Source organism: Castor canadensis, chromosome 10 (assembly GCF_047511655.1).
Source record: "Castor canadensis chromosome 10, mCasCan1.hap1v2, whole genome shotgun sequence".
In the NCBI taxonomy this organism is placed as follows: domain Eukaryota; kingdom Metazoa; phylum Chordata; class Mammalia; order Rodentia; family Castoridae; genus Castor; species Castor canadensis.
In genome coordinates, this window is record NC_133395.1 from 41,903,847 (window position 1) to 41,922,021 (window position 18,175).

General features: G+C 32.3%; 1 protein-coding gene across 15 annotated transcripts in view; it reads left to right on the plus strand.

Annotated features, from left to right (window-relative positions):
- Positions 1–18,175, plus strand: part of Pcdh9 (protocadherin 9) — an 888,530-nt gene that overhangs the window by 555,519 nt on the left and 314,836 nt on the right. For 8 of the 15 annotated variants that reach the window (XM_074043252.1, XM_074043253.1, XM_074043255.1 and 5 more), the window contains one exon: positions 4,740–4,941. In XM_074043252.1, coding sequence (XP_073899353.1) covers positions 4,740–4,941 — 202 coding nt within the window. The remainder of the gene's footprint in view (positions 1–4,739; positions 4,942–18,175) is intronic. The other 7 variants (XM_074043257.1, XM_074043263.1, XM_074043261.1 and 4 more) reach the window with 1 other exon arrangement.

An 18,175-nucleotide genomic window follows, 5' to 3' on the forward strand; every position in this document is an offset into this window, starting at 1 on the left:
TCTTCAACTACAGTGACTAAAATGTGTGCTAAGAAGTAATGATTGCCAACTAGAATAGCAGAGAAAGGGCTGGAAGATTGTTTGTGTTCCTAAGCTCAAGTGAAAGTCTGTTTATAGAAAGCCATGTGTCAGATTTCCTAAACTCTTCAATTATACTCTAAGTTACTATAAATTATAAAGGGAAATAAAACTTAGAATATGTTTTATTACTACAAAGATAATGCATAGAACTTTTGCTGTAGTCAAAATGATAAAATTGAGATACCATGATTCCATGATCCAACAATGCTATTTTAATCCAATGGAACATGCATGACAGAAATCAATTTATGCATATTCACACAAATATAAACATTAAACACAATTTAACCTGATTTTTACACTTTGCAATTAATTAAAATTATTCTCCACAGCAATATACTAATTAATATAATTATATGTATTGCATAATACTTTCATATCACATAATCTATTGAATATTAACTAAGCATATTTCTCTTTTTCTAAATTTCAGTATTTTATCTAAAGAAATGGTGAAACTTACCACTAAATTTTCACACATGGGAATTCCTCTGGATTATGAAAATAAAATTGTACACTTGAATGTGAGTCATTCGTTGATAAATGCTCTATTATACCAGTAAGAAATACACAGGAGAAACATTCAAGTAATTATTGAGATTTCTTGGATGACTCATTCCTTCAATGACTCTTGAAGAAGTGTACCCACTGTAGTCCTGTCTTCCCTAGGCATAGTGAACTTTCTCTCTTCTACCTTTGTATTGAACTGTAAAAAATGAAAAAAAAAAATTTATATGTGATGATCCATGCCTGTAATCCCAGATACTCAAAAGGCAGAGTCTGGAGGATTGCAGTGCTATCCCTGGCAAAGTTAGGGCTCAAATACAAACTAAAAGCTTGGCACCAGTGCTCATGCCTATAATACTAACTACTTGGGAGATGAGATCAGGAGGATCACAGTTGGAAGCCAGCCCAGCCAAATAGTGAGACTCCATATCAGCCAATTGCTGGGTGCCATGTTCTTGTCACCCAGCTATGGCAGGAAGCATAAAATAGGTGATCACTGTTCAGGCTGGCCTGAGCAAAAAGCAACACCCTATCTCCAAAATAACCAGAGCAAAAAGATCTGGAGGCATGGCTAGAGATGTCATACCTTTGAAAACTGTCAGAATTCATATGAGCAGCTCTGACAGAAAATAATGTAGAGCAGTCTTGGTAGTGACTTTTTCCACCTTATTTTTTCTCATGGCAGCCAGGGATCTGAAGCTAACTTATCAGTGATAAATCAGGTAAACAAATGTGACATTCAACCATTTACCAGAGCCAATAACAATAATAAAAATACTGTTTCCCATGGGAGAAAATTTGATGGGTAAGAAATAGATTTAGGAAAACAAAATGTAAGTGCCCAGGCTCTCGAAATTCTGAAGAAGTCTCATGATAGCATGTGTTGTTCCAATTCAGCCAGGCAAGGTTTGACAACATTTATAACCCAGATTAGGCATATTTCCATGAGGATAAAGCCAAGAAACAACATTCTTGTAGGCAATAAATAAAACCTTCTCTTTCTTTCCTCTCTCCAAATACACACACAATTTTAGGTTCTCTGAAAAGATAATTGGCAAACTTTCAATTTTTCGGAGGAGAGACCATGTAATTACACTGTCTTCCCTACCCCTCACACCCACCTAAGAGGAGCATCACCTCAGAGTAGACCCTTAGCTGACATAGGTACATTGCTAGACATGCCAAAATTCCATGCCTAATGAGTTTCTCTTCTAAAACAATTACCCTCCCAGGGGTAAAGAAGTCATATCTTTAAAACTAGCCAAACATTGATAAGACACAGACTTAAAAAGATGTGTTAAATTTAAGGAGTATTTATATACAATATATCTACTATTATATACAAGAAATATTTTTTAATATATTTTGATCCTTATAACACTCTTATGGTCAAGGTCTTAGTTTGTTCACTTTTTCAAAGCCAGTAACTCATTCAAAGAGATCAAATAGTGTGAATTGGGCCATCTCTGTGGAGCCAGAGCTCCAAGCCAGGAGGTCTCATTCTGGCTTCTCACCTGGTTCTCATCAACTCAATCTGAACCAATACTGATGAGCCCTTAAGGACAAATACAACTTCTGTTCACTGACACGTTTCTGTTCCTAGTTGGTCTATATTTCAATTTACTCAGATCCTCTCCTTGGCTCTGTCTTGATATTTCATTCTTCTACTTACATCCATCATTATGATGATAAATTAAAGATGGATTTGCTCGATCAACTTGCCTCATACCGTAACATCCATGTACAGATTCTTAGTTCATATACATCACCACTGCCACCTCTCAGCAGACTGATAAATTGTGCACAATTCTTCCAATTAAGTCTTAAACATCTTTACGTCAAATTAATTAAGAAATATTTCCATAAGCCATACTAGTTTAAACATTATATCACTCTACTTTACAGTGTCTCATTACAAATAAATTACACTAAATTTACATTTTTTTCTTATTTTCATTTATAAAGTGTTAAAGAAATATCAGAGTATAATATATGTAAGATGGAGTCTAATAAGCTGTCTTTGCAAGTTTTAGAAGTTTTTCACTTCTTATTCTCAGTGTAGTCATAGTACCCATAATGCAGAATATCCACACTGTAAAACTGCTGAATTAAGGTATGACTGGTATTGAACATATAGACATTGCTTAGGACCAAAAGTAATTAATGCAACATTAGTTATGTTTATAAAAGGTCACAATGTTTCTATTCTATTATGAAATACATATATTATGAAGTGTGTACTTCTTAATGGTTTATGAAGCTTTTAGAAATGCTTTATAAAGTTACAGAATCATCTTTTTCGTTAGTTTTCTTTTATGCTTTGCTTCTTCCTTACACATTTGAAAGATAACTAAGAGATTCCTCCAGAGATAAACACTGACAACACTTTAAAATGTATGGACTTTTAAGTTGGGCTATTATTTTAAGAGCTGTGTTTGATAGTCACTTCTATTAGACAATTTGATCATTGTCCTTAAATGCTAACTTTATAACAAAGAATATAGGGCATAGTGAAATATAAACTGAAAGGCAGTGGTTCTCCCTAGAGCATGAAATTTACATGAAAGAGGAGACATTGCAAAAAATAAAAATGGTATCATGACCTTCCTTATACAAGAATTACATTTCTAATCTTAATATTCAAGGTCAGCTAACCTTTTCTATAGCACTCACCTAGGCACATGAGAGAGTAACAGTGTTGCTAAAAGAGTTGTGCACCAAGATGAAATGTGCTAAAATAGACACAATTAGTACCATTTATAATTAAAGTTTATGTGATGTTGGTATCAGTTCATTACAAACGTACTGAACTATCAAGTCATTTCACACAGGTCGTTGAACAGCAATAAAGTAGTATCAGCTCTTCTTCATTATGACGGTGAGCAAGATTTGAACCAGTGACTCATAGAAAACAGACTCTCTTCTATCATTCAGTCTATAAAAGCACATTTATAGACATGCAGTATATCTATGACATTTGGCTTCGGACTGTATTGCTCTTTCTTTGAATAAGATACAATCTGTAAACTGTCTCTTGGATCACACAAATATTAGGTGCTAAAAATGGTTACATTATATATTACACATTTATATTTTATATATTTTGCTTATATAGTAACAATGTCATTATAATTGTATAAAAGTGGTCACATGTGGCATGATATTGGAAGATCTTTTGGCTGTTAAACAGAATGAACACAAAGTTTAGTACTACAGCATAAATTTACTACTGTCATGTAATTCCCTAAGGCCTAAGTTTCCATCCCACATAGCTGTAAATATTCTCATATTTCATGAATTGCATCAGTAAAAGAACATTTACCAAGAGAACTAAATTGAGTTCTGTGCTGAAGTGTACAGTTTTAGTTTATTAAAATACTAACATGCATCGAAGTAACAAACTTCAGCTCCTTTCTAACAATGATACTGTACAAATACAAGCCAAATTGATAGTCTAAACACCTTTCAACTGAAATAGTCTGAAAGCAAACACTGTTAGAAATATCTGGGCCAGTGGTCACTAATGACTTACTAATTTAATCTCTCCTTATGTTTTAAGTAGTCTCTTTTCATGTTTATCAATTGTAACTTGGTAAATTGAAATAATAATTTTAATTAATTGGTCCAATATTGGTTTAGCATCACCAAAAAAATAGAACTTGTCCTTTAAAAATAGCAGGAAATAGCACACCAAATGCATTAATTGAAAAAATTGACAGTAAAAACATCTAGTAAGCAAAGTGTCTGGTCATTCACAAGAATTGCAATGTTGCATTACCTAAATATTTATTCAGATCTATAAAAGAAATACATTTACTATTTCTTCTTACTTAGGTTGTTTCTTGTATAATTGGATTACTAGTATCAGTATTCCTTTTTGCCTTTCTCGTTATACTTTTCAAAGACTTTCCATTAATTTTATGATCATGAATTACACAAGAGTGAAATTCTCTTTGGTATTTTGCCAGTTGTACCTTGCTTATAAATGGTAAATAACGCATGCTTGTTCTTAGCGTTGCTCCTAGTCTCTTGTATTTTGATTTTACACTGTTTCCTTTGTGGACGACTTTTGATTATGTCGTCCGCTGCGCATGAACACTTCGTTCGGGAGGAGTGAGTGTTAATCTCATGTCCTGTGGTCTTCTTTGTAGTCGCAGCGTCGTGTTACCTTTCACCTCCCCGACGGCTCCCAGGAAAGCTGCAGTGACAGTGGTCTGGGAGACCACGAGCCGGTGGGTAGTGGAACCCTGATCTCACATCCTCTTCCTCTGGTTCAGCCACAGGACGAATTCTACGACCAGGCCTCTCCGGACAAGAGGACCGAAGCAGATGGCAACTCTGACCCCAACTCTGGTGAGTCTTCAAAACTTGCAAAGCTTGTGGTTGTTTGGTTCAGTTGTGCACTTGAGCTTTAAAGAGTAATACTGGGGTACAAGTAAGGGAACATTTGGTTGTTTTTGCTGGATTTATTGTTGTTATATTCTTTGAAATAGTTCAAGTGTAATGTGCTTAATATATTGGCTGTTAAGTTGTAAGATGCATTTTTATTTAATAAGCCATGAAAATAGAAAAGGTGATTACAAATATCATTGAACCCTGATAGCAAAGATGATGCAATAGGAAAGCACCTTGTTTAAAATTGATAAGATATAGTTGAATAGAATATCATCAATGAGCAATAAGAATATGTGTGCCTTGGGGACACACAAGAATTTGTGTCTTGGGGAATGCTATTTTCTGAAGAATCTTATGAATACTTTTATAGGAATTAAAAGATTAATAGAGATTAAAATCAGTGTGAAGAGGGGAGAAAACTATATTGTTTGTTTGTTTTTTTTCTTTCTTTTTTGCATCTACTTAAGTTTTGAATGACCTGTTTTTCACCAATATGTTGAGCGGGCTGTAGGCTTAAAACTTTATTATCCAGGGCCTCCCCACCCCAATTCAGGAATCATTCTCTATTCAAATTCAGCCTAGAGAGACTTCACCCTTTGTCTGTGGAGAAAATCTTGCAAGGCTACAACATTTTTTGGTCATGCTTTTATCAAAAATAAAAAAGTAAATGGAAAACTGACTAATGCACTTTTATTTTTAAAAAGACAATTAAAAATGTAATGTCCATTCCATAGTAATTACTATAATTTCTTTTTCTTTAAGTTTTTCTGTGATGAGCTATGTTAATAGTGGAGAAGTCTATGCTTTTTTGAGGGCCGGGGGAGGAGTCTATGTGAAATCTCTCTACATTTCTCTCAATTTTGGTGTGAAACTAAACCTGGTGTATTAATCCCAAGAAGAAAGCCAAACTACAAAAAGAACAAAAACATTGTTTCTTTTTTAAATTCATTTTGAATCTGCTTCATGTTGGTTGGCTAGAGTGAGAAATGAAGTTATAGTGAATTTTCTTAATTTTCTAGCTATCTGACTCCTACTGCTTTAGACATTAAAGTGCCTCTGGCATTTCTGTGATTGAAGTGAGAATATCAAGTGGAGACAAAATGCACAAAAGAACTTTCTTAACTAGCTCCATTCTGGTTATCTGGTTTTCTCTGACTTCTACAATTTTGAACTGTCCCTTTCCATATTGTCAGCCATTTAGAAGGATCTAAGTACAGCACATGCCAGCTTTGGTTCTTGCTATTTCCCATCCTATAATTTGGACATATGGAAAACATAAGTGCTTCTTTTGATCTAACATTTCCAGGGTGAACCATACTCAAAGAAACAAACTTTCATCTTGTTGAATTTGGGAAAGCTGAAGACCTGTTTATTCTGTATAGATTTCTTGACATTAATCAATCTAAGCAGCAGTTAATCTAAGTGATTCCATTGAGCCAAACTTTCCTAAACTTGTGTGGAGAAGTTGGCATAGGTGAAACTACAAATCCTGTCTCTGTTTTCCTTGTCTGCAGCTCCCTCCTGTCCAATTTTAAAACATTTTCTATTGGCCTTATGCTAAAAGTCTCAAAACTAGTTTTGATAGCCTCTTCTACAAGTATGTGAGAATGGTTGAATTCTGTTGTCTTTGGGCCTGGATGACAATCAAAACAAAATGACTCACATTTTAAATATGCTACAAATTGTTCTGGGACTTGTCTTTAAACTTAGCAAAGCTATTTTAGAGAAGTATTTTTAAAGTAGTAATAATATGTGCAATTATACATGGGGAATTTACACTTGCCTGAGACATTGTTTCATCATTTTCTTTTTAGCAATAATGATGAAACGTTTTAGAACCATATGTGGAATGACAGAGTATAGTAAGCTTAATAAGTAGGTTTTAGAAGTTGACTAACATTTGGGTAATTTAATATTAATTAATGGAATTAAGAATTAAAAAATATTCAACTAGAAACCAAAGGCAATATTTTAGGATCTGTTAACTAAAGGTACAAATTAATGGTTATGTATTTATTTGCCATGTGTCTTTGTTTACCTAGGAACAACTAATATCTTTTTACAAAAAAAAATAACAAAATCATGTTATGTATACCATAGCAGCAGTCTACATGCACAAGTTAGTCTTTCTCTGTTAACTCTTACAAGAAATAACATATTACTAAAGATTTGTTTAAAGGACTGTAAATCTTATGTTTAAGTACAAATGCTAATTTAAATATATATATTAACAAAAAACATGGCTTATGGTATATAACTTAAATGCAAGGGAAATATATAAAGGTTTTATGGAAAAGTTATTACTAAAAATAATTATGTGATAATACTAATCTTCATTTTATTTCCATTTATTTATTTGTCAAGAGTGTTACTGTTACTTTGAATACTTTAAGCAGACCCCAGAAAAGTTCACCGGTCATTTCTTCTGATGCTACTAAAGGAAATATGTATTCAGGGAATACAAAAATAAAGAAGAATGAGATAAAATTTGCACATTGATGGTTGGTGAACTTGTCTGATCCAAATGAACAGACAATTTGCTTTTTAGACTATAATTTTTATTAGTATTCCCTCCTTTCTCTTAAGCCTACACATAAAAAAGACTACATTTGCATTTTCCAATGATAGAAAAAGAGAAAGAAAAACATTTTTTCTGAGCCCTTAATGTGTAGTTAAGCTAAACTGTCCTTGGCTAGAACTTTATCCAATGTGTCTGGCTACTCACACAAAGACTACTTCTTACTCCTGAGCAATAGCACTGGGCCAGCTGCCAAACTGAAGAATATAGAAGAGGTCCTAATGTTAGAAAAAAATCTACTTTCAAGCATTCTTTTAGAAGTCCGCAGAATTTTTACCATTCTACTGATTGGAAAAGAGCTCTAAGGGATGGCACAACATTACATACTTCAACATTCAACCCAACTTAGTGACTTTAATAATGTCAGGAGAATAATGGTTAATTAAATGTTAAGCCTCTTCTTGGTAGAAACATAGTCCTTCATCATTGGGGTGCAAGGAAAGAGATGAAATAGAGAAATGAGCAGGCTGACGTACATTACTAGCTAACAGCTCCTTTCAAGCTTAATAGGTCTCAAAACTGTAGCCTCCTTTATAATTGTCTAAAGAAGAATTAATTACAATAGACTGAAAATATAAAAAGATTAATGCTAAACACAAGTTCCTATTAGGAAAGTATTATGATGTAGTATCTATAAATTTTGCTGACACAGTTTTGTAATTAAACTTGAGAAATCTGTGAAGTGGGATGCAGTAGAATTGAAACAGTAATCATTAACAGGAATCATCTTGATATTAGATCTCAACTGTTACTTTGTCTTCAGTGTAATTTTCTGTCTTATGTCTCTAATAATTTTTGAACAGCCATGATTTTATAGCAAGTGAAAGAAAAAGCATAAATGTTATTATCTGAAGAGTTACCAAGTAATAAGTATTATACTTGTAAGGATTCTGTTTTATAAGTATAATGACTGTTTTAAAACATATTTAAAAAGAACACTAATTTTAATAATAACTGTTTTCACTATGCATTTCTGGAAGAAATTAATATAAATGAATTCATGCAGTGCAGTTCTTAGAAACTTTGAACTTTAACAAGTTCTTACTTTTGTACTTGCTCTACACTACACACAGATACATTGATATATAATATTCTTCATTTCCAATATTTCATCTTTGAGTTCGTGGCATTGTAAGTTTTATATTATATCTAACTCTTGATTTAAAAAAAATAAATGATGAAAGTCTTTCCATGTGCTGTAGTTTGGATCTGAAATGTCCTCCAAAGGCCCATATGTTAAAGATAGTTTCTCAATGTAATACTGTTGGGAGAGATGAATTCTTTAAGAAGTAGTGTCTAGTGGGAAGTCTTCAGGTCATTGAGGAAATACCCTTGAAAATGATATGGGACCCTGGCTGATGTCTCTCTCTCTTTCCCTTCCCAGCTTCCACAAATTGAGAATTTTTGCTCTACCATGTTGTGCGGTGTCATAGGCCCAAATGCAATGATGCCAACCAACCATGGAATGAAACAATGCAACCATGATCCAAAAATCAATAGTTTTTCCTTTATACATTAACTATCTCACATATTTTGTACATAGTACAAAAATTACTAACACAATCTGCAATGCCAAATATACATGAAGTTTGCAAATTAAGCAATAATTGATGGGGTTTGTAAAGGCTCCTAGTGTAATCTTTAGTGTACTAGATATGACTCTTATGTCACTAATTTACATGAGCTAAAAATTAAGCTTTCATTTTTTTTTAATTCTGATTACATTGGGTTGGCAGAAATTTCAGTGTTATCCCTTCCCTCAATTCAGTGTCATCCCTAAAGGAACTGGCCCATTCTGGTCATCTGTGTGCTTATGTCCATTGTCTCATCAGGTCCACAAATCTCAAGTGAGACTGCTTTGTTCTAGCCCTTAGGGCCTTCATATGAATATTCTGATTCTATCTTGCCAAGGTTGTGATGCCTACATGCATAAGGAGGATCATTGTTTTGAAATAGTCTTGCTTCCTTTGACTCTGCCATGGACTCTAGAACTTCCTTTTCTGAATCATCTATGTTTCATTAGTTCTATCCAATCAGCGTGATATAGAATCTTTCCTCTCTGTTTCCATCCCTTTCCTCTTGTTTTATTTTACTCATCCAGGATGAGTAAATATTTTTAATGTCTAAGGTTGGAGATGTCCATTGTTTTGCTTGATATGTTCACTCCAAGACAAAATTCCTCCACTTCTTGCTGTTGATGTTGTAGTATTTGTCTCAGTAGCAGTCAGAAAATAATCTCATGATAAGCTTAGGACTTTGCTAAATAATTGAATGCTTTTTCAACCTTCATTATCCTGTTTCATTTTCATCTAAGCAATGAAAGTCAATATCTGTTTGAATATGATGGTATAGATTAAGGGATATGTATAAGCAGAAAATATATTAATATGTCAAAATTATATTCCTAAATCATTATGTAAAATTGTATTTATATTTATTGCTAAAACAATTATATAGCATTTTATTAACTTGTACTGTGCATGGGTATAAAAATGATACATGACATGGATTTCTAGTTACCAAAATGTTTTTAAAAAGGGAACATGACAAAGAAATTCATTCTATTTGGTATATATCAATGTGAAATTAGTGTTTACTGGAAATGTAAATACTGAGTGTATTCACAAATATTTGATTTGAATATCAACTCATAGAATGTGTTAAGGCCATCGAAACCTCTCATGATGATCAAAAATTTGGTTTTCTTTTATCAGTATTGTAAACAAAGTAATTTTAAATATACATCAGACAAAGGACTGATAACCAGAATATACAGGGAACTTAAAAAACTAAATTCTCCCAAAACTAATGAACTGATAAAGAAATGGGCACGTGAACTAAACAGAACTTTCTCAAAAGAAGAAATTCAAATGGCCAGAAAACACATGAAAAAATGCTCACCATCTCTAGCAATAAAGGAAATGCAAATTAAAACCACGCTAAGATTCCACCTCACCTCTGTTAGAATAGCCATCATCAGCAACACCACCAACAACAGGTGTTGGTGAGGATGCGGGGAAAAAGGAACCCTCTTACACTGCTGGTGGGAATGTAGACTAGTACAACCACTCTGGAAAAAAATTTGGAGGCTACTTAAAAAGCTGGACATCGATCTACCATTTGATCCAGCAATATCACTCTTGGGGATATATCCAAAAGACGGTTACTCCAGAGGCACCTGCACATCCATGTTTATTGCGGCACTATTCACAATAGCCAAGTTATGGAAACAGCCAAGATGCCCCACCACTGACGAATGGATTAAGAAAATGTGGTATCTATACACAATGGGATTTTATGCAGCCATGAAGAAGAACGAAATGTTATCATTCGCTGGTAAATAGATGGAATTGGAGAACATCATTCTGAGTGAGGTTAGCCTGGCCCAAAAGACCAAAAATCGTATGTTCTCCCTCATATGTGAACATTAGATCAAGGGCAAACACAACAAGGGAATTGGACTATGAGCACATGATAAAAGCAAGAGCACACAAGGGAGGGGTGAGGATAGGTAAGACACCTAAAAAACTAGCTAGCATGTGTTGCCCTTAACGCAGAGAAATTAAGCAGATACCTTAAAGCAACTGAGGCCAATAGGAAAAGGGGAACAGGTACTAGAGAAAAGGTTAGATCAAAAAGAATTAACCTAGAAGGTAACACCCACGCACAGGAAATCAATGTGAGTCAATGCCCTGTATAGCTATCCTTATCTCAACCAGCAAAAACCCTTGTTCCTTCCTATTATTGCTTATACTCTCTCTACAACAAAATTAGAAATAAGGGCAAAATAGTTTCTGCTGGGTATTGGGGGGGGGAAGAGGGAGGGGGCGGAGTGGGTGGTAAGGGAGGGGGTGGGGGCAGGGGGGGAGAAATGAACCAAGCCTTGTATGCACATATGAATAATAAAAGAAAAATGAAAAAAAAAAGTAATTTTAAGATAATTGTAGATATGTAAATATGGAATGGGTTTTAAATAGTATTTGTAATGTATTATGGATTTTGTTAAAAGTGATAATGAAATTTAAGTTTTGTTAAAAGACAGTCTTCATTTGCAGCGATAGGTCATGAAAAATTTATGGACGAAACAGGATGATATTTAGGATATGTTTTCATACTCTTCCAGCAAAATAATAGTAATCATTAAAATTATATGGTGGGTTTATATTAATATGTGAAACATTAGTAGTTATTGAGATTTGGTGATACTTAGGTGGTTATTACACTGTGCTATTTTTTTACATGCTTTAAATTTTCTAAAATACAAAGTTTAAATATAGTGGGAAACTGGCAGAAAAATAAGAATCAATATATGAAATACATGCTATCACATTTTATTTCTTCTTTCTTTCTCTATTGTCATAATCTAGAAGCATGGTTTCATTGCAAAAGTAAAAGCAGATGTTGTGTATATAGTGAATATATTTTATGCACTTAAGTATGTTTCAAATGGTAAAGATGCAATTAAGCAAATATTTTAAGTAATTACATATGTATTTGTTAGACTAGAACAGAAATTGAAAATTGCCTCCATTAAAGACCTTTTAAGTAAAATAAAGTCTTTCAAAACTTACCTCTAGAATTTAGTAATAAAATCATTAACCACAAACTTTAGCACTGTTTCATTTGTAGGGCAGTTTGAGGAGTTTAGGAAGGCAAGTCTAATATCCCCTTGCCAACCACATAGATGGTGTCTCTATGTTCTAGACACATCCAAATTCTGAGCAACTGTCCCATAATTGATGCACATATGCAGTTTTTATTACACTACTTTTTGCCTTTTATTTCAGGCAAAGATTTATTGTATTCCCAAATAGCAGCAAATCATATTTCCTTAAGAAGTTAACGCATTAACATGATCACAAACCATTAATTTAAAAAAAATTGCAAGGGGAATGTCAATTGAAGATGTTTTTTTGTTAAAATATATGTAGAGAAAAGAATTGCACTAATATAAATGGAGACAAAAACAATTACATGATCAGATCAGACATAGGTTATTACCACTATGTTATAATTGAGTCTTAATCTTGTCCCATTGAGAAACACGAATAGAGCTATAGATATAAAATTTTGCATGTCTTTAAATGTTATTTTTAAGGATTTTCTGTTGCTTAGCCATGCGCAAAATTGCAGCGTTTATTAACTTCATATTAGAACTGTCTGCCATACACCTCTGAATTTACCTGAAGTAACTTCTCAATCATATCTCACTATACACAATTTTGAGATTTGATGATATTTTTGGTCAATATTTATTGCAGTCAATTTGTGATCCCAGAATTCTAGTGAATGGTTTTGATACCTACAGTACCTAAACTGGTACTGTAAATCAGATAGCATTACAAGTAAACTGAAACTCAGAAAATTTAAGTTATTTGTCTAAAACTACTTAGCAAGTAGCTGAGCTGGGAAATGAATTTAGGAATGTATGATTCCACTGCTTATGTTTTTGCTATGCAGAGAGTCACCTTCACTGAATACATGTTTTCTCATATTGTATTATTCAAAACATTAATCACTGGCATTGTGTTTTAAATTTTGGAGCACTAACTTGATTTTTAATAGGAAATTTGAGAAATGAAATATTAAAACTAAGATGGGTGAGTAATTTACTCATTGACTGAACAACTTGTGAGAAAACTACTTTGCACTTTTAGATGTTCATTTCATTTTGTTTTTTCTTGTTCGTTTTTGGTATTAGGTTAAGAAAAATTAGACCTTAGTAAGACCCTGCAAATCTTTCAGTGTAACATTGTTTGATACAGAGGGATAAAAAGGGAACTGATTTGCCTAAAGTCATGAAGTTTGTAAGACAAAAATAATACTTATATCTTTTGATTCTTTTGTCAGTTCTCTTTCCACTGGAACAATCGTCACTTATCATTTCCTTAAGTAAGATATGTATGTTTATTTCATCAATATTTTCCCCCCACTATTAATCTCTAAGGTCTATTTGGTCATTTTTCTATTCTCTATACATAACAGTACCTTTTTTACAGTGGGCCAACCATATTTTTTGACTAAATTAATAAATCAACATTTTACAAACATGTAAAAATACAAACACATTAAATGTATTCTACCAAAATAAAACTAATCAAACAAACAAAATCTAGAAACAATGCATTATGTTAACAATAGTTGTTTCCAGTTTTAGGTATTAATTTTTAAAATTTAATTGTCTATATTTTTCACAATTTTAATAATGCATTTAAAATTACATTTTCACCTCATATAACATTCAGGAAAAGCATCTGAAAACAAGGGTGAAAAAAAAGGTTTTAATGTATGTATTTTTATATATCAAGTACAAATTTACATAAAGCATATTCTTCCTATTAGTCCTAAAGACACAGGATGCCCCAGCTCAGAAAAATTTGTAGTCTAAAAGATTGGGTATAAGAGGCAGGCTGTCATTTTGAGGAACTAGTACTAAGTTAATAAAATAAAAGACTTCGTAAAAGTTCAGAAAAGTAAAATTATCTTTTTTTGTTTTTTTTGCTACACACAGAGCTTTATTTCCATTTGATCCAAAACTTGAGAGTGGTTCTAGGGCATAAAATTATTTTATCTAATCTCAATTCTAAGGAATTCTGCTAATAAATACTGAAGAAATCGTTAATCATAATGTACCTTAAGAATTTGAACATGAGTTTGATTTTTTTTCGCTGGTTTATTGAACACTTTTTCTGAGCTATTGCTCTTCTTTCTGTATAAGTAGAAATAAGCCTTCTCCACAAGCCTCCAGGCTTGTGAAAAACATGCAGATTCAAAGAATCTGTAATCTGTTGTATTTTCTTTCACCATGATGTTTTTGTAATCATTTCAGAGAATAATGTAGAAACAAGGTAATCTGTCCTACTTTGATTTGAATTTAATGGAGAAGCAAGGTTCTAAATTCTCAGCAATATGAAAACGTAATTTAATTACTTTAAAATTCAATGAGACTTTTAATTCCTTGCTTTATTGAATATATTTTTCTAAATCTAAATTAAAATTTTGTCTATTGTTATTTTCATCTCAAACCTGCAGAGGGCAGAATATTTTCTAGATTAGAATCATCAAGGTTATAAACTAAATATACATCTACTCATGTCTTTACTCTTCTATCTATTGTATATTAGAAATTTATATAAATATAATATATCCATTTGTCTGTTTCTATAAGTCAGAAGCCTGAACAAATCTCAACTGAGGACTTTACTGAGGATTCCACAGTCTTTAATAAAGGTAGCAGGGATTAAATGTGATAATTGGAAGAGGGAAAAGGAATCCAAGAAAGAAATCATGGCAGCAGGGTAGTAGCAAAGAATGCAAAATTCAGACAGTACTGTCGTCAGGGAATACTTGGAAAGCTCCTAGGAGATATTTGAGCTCTGTACATAGTCATGGTGGAATTTTTGAAGTAATGTAGTACTGTGATTCAGAACACTGACTGTGTATTGAATAATATGCACCCTGAGAACCACAGAGTTGCTGGCACATAATATAAAACTCAGCCTACACATTACCACATTTATTTGTCATTATCAATAGATAGTGAAAGTGTATAGAAGAAACAAAATCGCAATTATTTACCACAACTTTTAAATTGAAAAAGAACCATGGTGAAATTTGAATTGCAAAATTATGGTTATAAATTAGAAAAAGAAAGAAAATTTTAGAATTGTGTTAGTTTCAAGTTCTGAATCTTTACATTCGTTCCATGTGAATTTTAAAAATACCATATTTGATAGGTGGCTCCAAAACATCACAGACTATTAAAGAATAAATTACATATTAAAACAGATTTATACCCCAGAAGCTTCACTGGTTTTCTTGAAATAATTATGCTCATTATATGAATTCTAAGTATTCAGTATAAAAGGGAACAATGTCATAATTTTGATGTAGTTAGAAGATTCATGTAAAATGAGCAAGGACAAAATCTTTCTCTTCTGGAAAGTATAAGATCTATCAATTTTAAGTATGACTTTTATTCCACAAAAAACCTGAATATTCATATACCATAAAAATATAAAAGTTAATAGTAATATATTGTATTTAAACTTCATTTGAGGTCACAGATGTCATGTGTTTAATATTATAGTTACATAAATATTCCTCCTGGTATAAAGTATGTATAATGTCAGCTTTCATTTGTGTGCTGTATGGATACTCATTTCCATAGGCGCTATCATTTGATTCAGTTCTTAAGAATCAATAAAGAAGAATGGAATTCTTCTTAACCCTCAATGCGTAATCCTCCTAAATGGAGAAAAGTTCTTTGAACATTTGTGTTAATAATAATTTGAAACTGCCAAAAATGGTAGATACATATGCAAAGCAGTAGCTATGTGTAAAAATAAAGGGCTTACTAATTTCATTAAGTCATAGGAGCATAAAATAAAGTTCTTAGAACTTCAACATAAAGTTATATCACAAGAAAAATAGAAATTAATCAATAACTTATTTATACTCATAAATAAATTATATTATCTAAAGGTTTAAAAATATTCTAAACTTTTGAAGAGACGCTATCTGCTTTTTCTAAAATATTCCAAATTTATTTTAATGCTATTTTTGACCATGAATTCAGTCAGACTAAGAATTATTCAGATTAGTATGACAAATACATGGATGCCCCAATTTTAATAACATTAGAATAAGGTTGGAAGATAAAATATAAATGACAAGTTAAGTTTGAATTTCAGATGAACAATGAAATGTGAGATTATGTTCCACATATTATAATATTGTTGTATCCTTTGCAATATGTGGAAATACTTAAGCTAAAATAGTACACATTTTTTATCTGAAATTCTCATCTAACTGGCTGTCCTGTTTTTTAACTGGCAAATTTACAATATGTACTACCTTTGTTTGCATGCCCAAAATATAATTGTTCTTCAACATTTGGAAGTGGAGTTTGTTCACATATTCAATATTATAAATCCTTTGCTCCAGCATAGATTGGTGACATTGGTGTTGGTCTTTTACTGCTTACTGAAACATAGTTTCTCACTAATGTTATTGACTTATTATTTTGCCTATTTTTTTGATGGTCTTCTTGGTACATTGTATTTGAGGATTCCTAATGTATTCATCTACTTTTACATTATTTCTTTCTGGATCAAATGTATGGTTTTTAAAATTTAGACAATTACATGGGTACGTATAGCAACCTAATATGAGGGTAGGAAAAAGAGAGAGACCAATTGAGATTAAATTTCTTTCTGGAACTTTAAGTTTTAGGTTGTATATCCTAGCAAATACAATCATCTAGAATACCAAAATACATTTTAAAGACATATCAAGGGACTGAGGGGAAGTATGAATAGTGGTTAACTGCTATAGAGACAGACAGTAAAAATCATGTCTCTTCTGTTTGCCTGCTGCTTGACCTTGGTCATTCTGTTCCAGCTGCCTCATCTATAACATGAACATTCGTGCAAGGCTATTTACCTCACAGATTTGTATGTTTGCAATCACTTAATATAAGTCCCTTAGAATACTTGTAAATTCCTAGTAAAGTCTTCAATCATGTTAGGTATTATTGTAAAATATAAAGTCAAACTTGAAAGTTATCTAAGCACACTTTTGAGTTTCAATTTTGTCCTCATAAGCAACAGATAAGGAAAGATACATTTCTTGCTAGCTGGTTGAGAAAAGATAGACATTACTTTGGTTGTGTATCTTGAGTTTCTGCATTTTATTTTATTTGTGTAGACAAGTTTGTTTTTAAAAAAATTATATATGATGCACCAGTAGCAGTTTTTTGAAGAGTTACCATAGATTTAGTAAAAAAAAAAAAAAGTTTTGAATATTCCAAGCATTGCAATACTGTGGAAATACTTAAGCTAAAACATTATCCATTTTGTATCTGAAATTCTCATCTAATTGGCCATCTAGAATTTGCTATTTCTTTACAATTGACCAAAGCTTCTACAAATAGGAATAGTATTGTGCTTTCGGCTAAATATAAGATGTATGAATAAAAATCTTATAATCGTCTGGACTCTTAATCTTCATTTGAATTTTTGACTTTTACAGATTTATTCTTATTAATTGTTCAGTAACATCTTTATTTCTTTGCAATCAAAAATAACCTAATTCAAATTCATATTTACAAGAGGAAATATATGATACTTTGTGTGAATCTGCCAGTTGATCTCTGCAAATTAACTGCATGATTAAAAATAAAATAACAATTTCTATTTAAGTGCTCATAGGAAGGGAACAAATTAAGCCATGAACTACCTAAAGTGCAGGCATTGGTTTCCTTGAATTTTTTCCATGTTTTTTATGTTTTAACATGAACAGGTATTTTATCATGGCTGAGCATTCAACTGAAAAACCCTTTCCCATTAGGAATAACATGAGAAAACTTGAAAAGCTTTTAAAATTTTCCATGAATTTAAAAATAAATTGCCTTAGTTAAGGAAGGTAGTACATTGTCTTTTATGCATTGCAAGATGCAGACTTTGACTTGGCATAGTATAACAATTATCAAACCATATCTAGGGTCCAAAAATAGATGCAGAGGCCCCGCAAAGCAACAAGCCCAGGCTTAGAAATGGTACCATTCTGTTGAAGGAGTGGTGCCTCACTGGAATCTTTCTCAATGCCCTCTTT